The sequence below is a fragment of the Trachemys scripta genome, chromosome 3 (genome assembly GCF_013100865.1).
Source record: "Trachemys scripta elegans isolate TJP31775 chromosome 3, CAS_Tse_1.0, whole genome shotgun sequence".
NCBI lineage: Eukaryota > Metazoa > Chordata > Testudines > Emydidae > Trachemys > Trachemys scripta.
The window spans coordinates 188,346,430-188,354,277 of NC_048300.1; the positions used below are offsets into that span (position 1 = coordinate 188,346,430).

The following is a 7,848-nucleotide window of genomic DNA, read 5'->3' on the forward strand; positions in this document are numbered from 1 at the left end:
ACTTGCCTACAGACTACTTGAGGTCCAGGTGAAGTGTTGGATGCTGGGACCTGTCACTGCATACTGCTCAGGGTGAAGCATTTCATGCTGGGACCTGTCTCTGTAAATGGCAGCTTGGGCTCAGTGTTAAGTGCTGGGAATTGTCCGTGGGCCGCACCCAGCTGCTCAGTTCAAACTGTGGTTGTGATGCCAGTGCACAGTTGGGAGCATGTTTCCGTGTGGGTGCAATCTGTGTTACACCTCTACTAGCAGGATCACATGGTTAGCATGTAACATTTCTCTAAGGCACACAAGCCGGGGGCTGGGTGTTAAGTCCAGCTCCCCCAAAACACAGGACAATAAGATCCTAAAATTAGCCATTAGGTGTCATAAAGTAGTTTTGCAAATTAGCAGGATAGGGACAGCTGTAACTTAAACAGCTTCCCACATCTGTCTGTGGGCCACTGCACCAGCCCAGAATAGCCAATGCACAAATCAAACCATCTGTACCCCAGAGCTGATACACCCCTGCAGCAGGGCTGAACTGGAGCAAGTGAGTACAAGGGTATTGCACCACTCCTATGGTCTCCAGGGAGTCATCCTGGGGAATTCCCAGATAGGATTATCTATCTGCATTTCTGTGGCATAGAGGAGAGGGAATGCAGCTCAGAAATGAGGCCAGCAGGTCTAAACACATTTTAAAATGTACTGTTTCAAGAAATTTGATACACTACATAATTGGCAATGTTGACCAAGTAATACGAATAAACAAGGTTAAGATTTTGTCACAGATATTTTTAGTAAAAGTCATGGGCAATAAAGAAAAAATAATGGAAGCCCATGACCTGTCCATAACTTTTTCTAAAAATATCCTGTAGGGGTTTGGAGCTCCAGGATCCCCCTGCAACCCAGCAGCTCTGGGGTACCCCCGCTGCCTGCAGTGACCCAGAGTTCTGGGATCTGCATCTCCCTGCAGGCAGGGGGACCTTGCAGCTCCTGGCTGCTATGGGCTGAAGTCATGGAAGTCGCTGGAAGTCACGGATTCCATGACTTCCGTGACCTCTGTGAAAAAATCGTAGCCTTACATATAAATGTACACCAAAAAAATCAAACGTAGGCGTTTAAAACAAAGCACCTAAATAAGAATGGCCTGATTTTCAGAGAGGCTTAGTTTCCCACTGAAGTAAATAAGAATTATGGTCACTGTACATGGCTGAACATCAGACAATTTATTCAGATGTCTAATGGATTTAAGTGTCTAACTTTGGGCACCTACGTTTGAACATTGTGGCCTGGGTGTTTATTGCTGTGCATTAGTGTATTTGGCACTTAACGGACTTACAACTTTTAATACTTAAATTTTAATTTATTTGTAAACATAAAGCATGCCAGATATCTGCCATCAATATTAAACTTTATTAAGCATTATGCTTCTTCCTTAAATATTTCTTGCCTAGGTCCAGCTCTAGTAAGAGCCAAACAGTGTCTTTCATCAAAATGCTGTAATACACTGAAGAGTGACTGTAAACATAGCCTCTGAAGAGATAGCTACCTATGTGTATCCACAGATACGTCTACTTTGGTGGCCAGACTTGCAGGGCCACTGAAGGTGAGGGCAGAATTTTACCTGCAGATTTATTATTGATTGTGATGATGTGTGAGAAATAAGGAAATCAGGTTGAGTTTTCAGGACAGTTAGGAAAAAAAATTCTATTTATGAACAGAAAACATTTGACATCATGAGACATGACCCTGGGACCTTGCATTTTTACAGAGCAATTTTTCAGAGCAGGATTGCACTTTATGTTCCAGCACACTGACCAAATGTTGGCCAGTGTCAGCTGGTTGTATCCTCCCCTCTCCTCTGCAATCCAGACAGCATTTAGAGGGTGTCTGGTTAGACAGGTTATAGTTTTGATCCTCCAATTGCAGAATGTTGTTCAGTTTCCATTCCCCCTGATTAAGATATTCAAAATGTTCATAACCTCATTGAACAATTTATAGATTGAAAACATTTTGTGTTTATGATCAAAAATCCAGTAACATGTAGGCCAGAAGTGGGCAACTGTGGCCCGCGGGACCCTCCTGCCCAGCCCTTGAGCTCCTGCCCCGGGAGGCTTGCCCCCGGCTCCTCCCCTGCTGTTCCCCCTCCCCGCAGCCTCAGCTCACCCCACTGCCAGCGCAGTGCTCTGGGCAGCGCAGCTGCAGAGCCACGGCCTGACCCAGTGCTGTGTGCTGTGCAGTGGTGTGGCTGGCTCCCGCCGGGTGGCACAGCTGCCTCTTCTGCTGCTCTGGGCGGCGCGGCTGTAGTGCCGCCAGCCACCGGTGCTCCAGGCAGCGTGGTAAGGGGGCAGGGAGCAGGGGGGTTTGGATAGAGGGCAGGGGAGTTTGGGTTGGTGGTCACGGGGGCGGGGGTGTGGATGGGGTCAGAGCGATCAGAGGGCGGGGAACAGAAGTTGAATGGGGGCAGGGGTCCCGGGCGGGGGGGTTGTCAGGAAGGAGAGAGGGGGTTGGATGGGGCAGTGGGTGGCAGGGATTCCGGGGGCGGTAAGGGGACAGGAAGAAGGGGTGGTTGGATGGGCAGGGGGCAGTCAGGAAGGAGATGGGGGGGGTTGGATGGAGCAGCAGAGGGTCCGGGAGTTGTCAGGGGAAAGGGGAGGGTTGGATGGGGCAGGACCATCCCCCCAGGGGGGACCATCAGGGGGCAAAAAGCTGGGGAGGGGGGGTCAGACAGAGGGCGGGGACCAGACCACGCCTGGCTGTTTTGGGAGGCACAGCCTCCCCTAACCAGCCCTCCATACAATTTTGGAAACCAGATGCGGCCCTCAGGCCAAAAAGTTTGCCCGCCCTTGATGTAGGCAGACTGAGGGCAGGTAGTATACATGTTTTTACACCACGTTCTGCTGGTACAAATTAGTCCTGACCTGCTAACTTACTACTGGGGTTCTCAAAAGACACCTCTATCCAAAAGACCTGCTGTGGGACTAAGCAGTCTCTAGTCATTGTGATTCCCTCTGTACTGGTGAATTTCATCAATAGCACAGTAGTGTGTCCAATCAGGTAGTGGTGGTGTGAAGTGGGTATACATCCATTGAGAAATAAGTTAAGCCTATCACTTTCTTTCACGTGTTATATCAAACATATCTGAGGCCAGGTCTGCACAGCTGAATCTACTGTATTAACCTATTACAGCACCTAGTACTTAATGCATGGTTTTACTGTACTGTAGTCTGTCAAGTGGCAATCAGAAGGTAATATTAAATCACTATCAACGAGACAATGTGAAGTGATGTCCTAAAGGTGAGAGACTATTGCCAGTCTCCTAAAATAACCAGTTTCCTTAGGGATGGAGTGTTTTATTGATGATCTACTGGATTTCCAATTCTGTTTTATTTGTTATGTGATTATTAATACATGCTTTCAAGATCTTAAAAAGAACTAACTCCGCAGATCCTTCTAATTTGTTCATAGGTAAGCCAGAATACCAATGACCAAGGAGCCTGCAAAAGTAATCACACAAATTATTACAAACATAGAACAGAGGAAACATTTTAGTAAGTATTCATTAGCCAGTTTAATATAGTTATGTATTTATCCCTGTTAAAGTGTTTGTCTTAGCTAGATTACAAGAAGTTTATGGAGGGTGTCGTATTGTAGGTTGCCTATAGTTAAAGTTGCCCAGCCTTTCCCCTAAAGACCCTCTTTCCAATTTATTTTGCTAAAATGTAACCCTTTGGGCTGAAATTTTCCATGCCAGGCGTCTGCTACAGGCTGAATTTTTTCAGAAAGTTTCAGCAAAAATTGTTCAGCTGTTTCCAAAAATGAAATTAGGGGAAAATTTGACAGGGTACTTGTCTATGTCAGAGATGTGTTTTTGCTTTTTTCTATGAAAAACCACCCAAATTTGGCCAAATTAACCTTTAAGAAAAAAATCTCAGTTGGCACATGCTCAGTAGAGACTTGTTAGAGTTTGGCTGCTAAATTCTCTGAAGATTCCATCTGTACTGGGCATAGTCTAGCCCAGGGATGCAGTAGCTGAGTAGGACCTTCCTTGCAATAGTTCTTTCCAGCTGCTGGGATACCAGGCACAGGAACTGAGAGCAGAAAGATTTTCTTTCCTGTGCTCTCTTTGCTGGTGCCCAGGTACTCTGAAAGAGGAAGCTGCTTGACTTGAATGCAGAGAACAAGAATCAGACTGGGTGGGAAGGGAAGTGGGGGGAGTAGATTGGTGCCAGTGGGACTGGGACTACTTGGCAAAGGAGACTGGGAGCTGGGGAAAAGAAACCAGGGGATTGAGAATGAGTGGGTGGGTAGAAGACGGACATTGGATAAGGACCCAGAAGAGAGGGAGACTGGAACAAGGAGCCTGGGGGAGGTGAGAGTGGTTGGACAAGACGACTAGGGCAAGCAGAGTAATAAAATCACATTTGTTTTGGAATATAGTATCCACACAGAGAGTTACACTGACATAGCTGTAGCAGAATAATTATCCCACTATAGCTATGCCTGTCTGCTTCCCTGGATAGACAAGCACATGGCTTATGAGATCTGAGAACTTGACAATTCAGGATGAGTGAAGGCAGGCACATAACCAAAGCTCTGTCAGTACACATCAATCTTGATCTGCAACATCCCTATTATTCCAGGCTTGGAACCTCTTCTGAGCAAACACTAATGGTCATGTCAGCCAATGTGGTTGGTTGGTGGAGTGGACAAATGAGAACTCTAATCTAGCTCAGGAGTTTTTATGGTGCCTATCAAGAAGGTATTTAAACACTGAGACCAGTCTTTTCCATGTAACTGTAGGCAAGGCTTGGGTTCATGCCTCCAGATTTAAATGACTAGTGTACTAAGAATGCACACTAATTCACTTTATTTTAAAAACCTCATATTAATATTTTCCAAGTTTAATGATATAGTAAATGAAGCAAAGGACTATGAAATACATATTTTAATATCAGTATTGCTGTAAGATGTTCTGTGTAGTTCTCTAATTGTTTTAGGACCCAATCCTGCAGGGTGCTTAGTGCCTCCTACAAAGCACTCCAACTTCAGTTCCCAGCAAAGTCAATGGGAATTGAAGGCATTCAGCATCTGGCAGGATAAGACTCTTAACACATCTCAGGAAACCCTGTAGTTGTACAACACTGCATTACAAACTATCTAGTTGTAAAGAGTTTATACTAAAAGAGGAAAAAAGTCATTTACCATTCGCATCCAGGTTGGTAAAAAGCCTTTGTATAGAGACATAAATCCTTCACCTTGTATAGCCTGAATCAAGCAGTCTGCAGAAGACTTGTACAGCAGTCCTCTAGGAATGAGGAAGGAGAACAAAATGAAGTTGGTGTTACAAATACACAAGTAGACTGTAGGAAATGAAAGTGTTTCAGCACCATCACCCCTGCCCAATATAACACCCCCAAATCTTCCATCAGGGTAGCTCCTATGAAAGGTTACATTTAGAAACAAGATCCCCAGCGTAGACTCTCTGAAGTCAAAGAAGCTATACCAGGGATTAATTCAGCCCAAAAAGTAAACTATATGTAAAGTTGTCCTTTAGTTTAAAGTATAGTTATGGACCATTACTACAAAAATAGCTTTTCTATGCAAAAATAAACACCAAGACAATAAAGCAGAAAGATAAGAGTAGACTAGAGATCCAAGGCCTATTGTATCGAAGAAATCAATGTGAATCTTTCCATTGACTTCATTGGGAGTTCAGTTCAGGTCCCAAATTACTACTGAAGTTGGGTAATACCCTCTCAGAAACATCCATACCTTCCCTGTTTATCTCTTGGTTGGTTCATTATCCGTGTTTTGACAACATCAGCAGGAGTTCCCAGGATAGCGGCTACCAGGCCAGAACACACACTATCAATAAAAAACACTATTTGAAGAAAAAACATATCTAGGTTTATCATCCCAATTCAACCACCTAGATCTCAGTTTCAAAAATAAAGACATTTGTAGGGCTGTTGACATTAAACCATGATTAATGCCTTATAATGTAATGTGGGTTTCCCAGTTAGGACAGAGCTGGGAAAAACTGCCTCAGCTCTGACACTCCTGTATCTCCACTCAGAACCAGTTGCCCTGGCTTCATTGGTACAATGTGAGACATGCAGGGTCAAGTGCCCCCCTAGATTTCTGCTTGGCCTGCCTGGTGGAGGAAAGGAGAGGGGCTCCCTTCTCTTGCTGCGGGTGCGCCCCAGCAAGCTCCACCCTTGTCCCTGGCAGCCGAGCCTGGGCGGGGAGAAGAAAGGGCAGGACCAGCAATTCTGTGCAGCACAGAAGCTGCCTGTGAGAGAGCCTGGCTACGGCAGTGGCCTGCCCTGCCCGCTCTGCTCCCCACCTGGGCCAGGCTGCCAGGGACTGGGCCCAAGCAAGCCAGAAATGTGATGGGGGAGGGAGGGCTCCAGCTCGCTCAGCACTTGTCTTGGGCAGCCAGGCTGGGCAGGGAGCAGAGGCGGTGGGCGAGCCTGGGCCACCACCCCAGCCAGGTTCTCTCTGGCAGCCACTGTGCTGCACAGAGTCAGCGACCTGGAGTGGCCAGTTTCAGCTGCTGTAAGAAGCGGCTCCATCCCGCTCTCTGCCTGGGCCCAGCTGCCAGGGACAGGTTCCGAACGTGCTTGGGGAGGCGCACCGGGAGAAGGACAGAGCCCCTCCCATCCCCACTGGTAACTGCTGGAGCAGGGCGGCCCCAGGTAGGGTGCAGGGCAGGAAGGTTGCTGGGCAGAGGAAACACATGGGGTGGTCATGTGTCCTCCCATTAGATTGTGCCCCCTTCCCCCCCCCCAGTATCAGGAGGCACAAGTCATCATGAGGTAGCACATATCCTTGAAGTACAGCTGGAAATCTTGTGGAGCATGGGACCTTCCTAAGGGAACTACATGCACAAATACTCAAACACCAGGAAACTCTCTCTGGGAAAATACAGTGTATGTAGGTACTGTAGAATCACACCATAATAGTTCTGTGGAGCCAAGAATACAACAAAATAGAACAGTAGGTTATACTGGGACAGAGGAAAAATGAATGAAGACCAGATGGGATAATGGAAGGTAACTGGTATAAATTAGCATTGCTTCACTGACTTTAACGGAGCTATACTGATTTACAATAGTCAAGGATCTGGCCCGTCACTAACAACTCCCAAAATGCAATTCTAATCCATTTAAAATCTTGTAATTTTGGATATGTGTGACTAGTGAAATTAAGGCAACCATGGGGATTACAGTGCATCACAAACTGAATGAGCCAAACATGTCATGCAGTTGTGAAAAAAGCTAATATCTTTTCAAGTGTATTAACAGAGTGTCATGTCTAAGACACATAGGAGATAGTTGTTATGCTCTACTCGGCATTGATGAGGCCTCAGCTGCAGTGCTGAGTCCACTTTTGGGCACCACACTTTAATAAAGAAGTGGAAAAACTGGAAAGCCTCTGAAGGAGAGCAACAAAAATAATAAAAGATTTAGAACACCTGACCTATGAGGAAAGGTCAAAAAGAACTGGGCATGTTTAGTCTTGAGAAAAGAAGACAAAAAGGGGCCCTGGTAAGTCTTCAGATATGTTAAGGGGCTGTCGTAGAGGACAGTGATCAATTGTGTTCCCTGTCCACTGAAGGTAGGGCAAGAAGTAATCAGCTTAATCTGCATCAAGGGAGATATAGTTAGAAATTTTCCCCTAATATAGTAAATACTGGAATAGGTGACCAAGGGAGGTTGTCAAGTATCAGGGGGTAGCCATGTTAGTCTGTATCTACAAAAACAACAAGGAGTCTGGTGGCTCCTTAAAGACTAACAGATTTATTTGGGCATAAGCTTTCGTGAGTAAAAACCTCAATTCTTCGGATGCATAGAGTGAAAG

At 45.9% G+C, this 7,848-nt stretch overlaps 1 protein-coding gene across 3 annotated transcripts in view; it reads right to left on the reverse strand.

The window, feature by feature from the left end:
* Positions 1 to 3,350: 3,350 nt before the first annotated feature.
* Positions 3,351 to 7,848, reverse strand: part of SLC25A27 (solute carrier family 25 member 27) — a 29,179-nt gene continuing 24,681 nt past the window's right edge. Inside the window, exons 7-10 of one of the 3 annotated variants that reach the window (XM_034766643.1) lie at positions 7,046 to 7,088; positions 5,758 to 5,887; positions 5,188 to 5,290; positions 3,351 to 3,479 (exon numbers count right to left, since the gene is read on the reverse strand). In XM_034766643.1, the coding sequence (XP_034622534.1) occupies positions 3,408 to 3,479; positions 5,188 to 5,290; positions 5,758 to 5,887; positions 7,046 to 7,088 (348 nt within the window). In that variant the 3' untranslated portion in view covers positions 3,351 to 3,407. Of the gene's footprint in view, positions 3,480 to 3,509; positions 5,111 to 5,187; positions 5,291 to 5,757; positions 5,888 to 7,045; positions 7,089 to 7,848 lie in introns of those variants that run through there. The other 2 variants (XM_034766642.1, XR_004645256.1) reach the window with 2 other exon arrangements.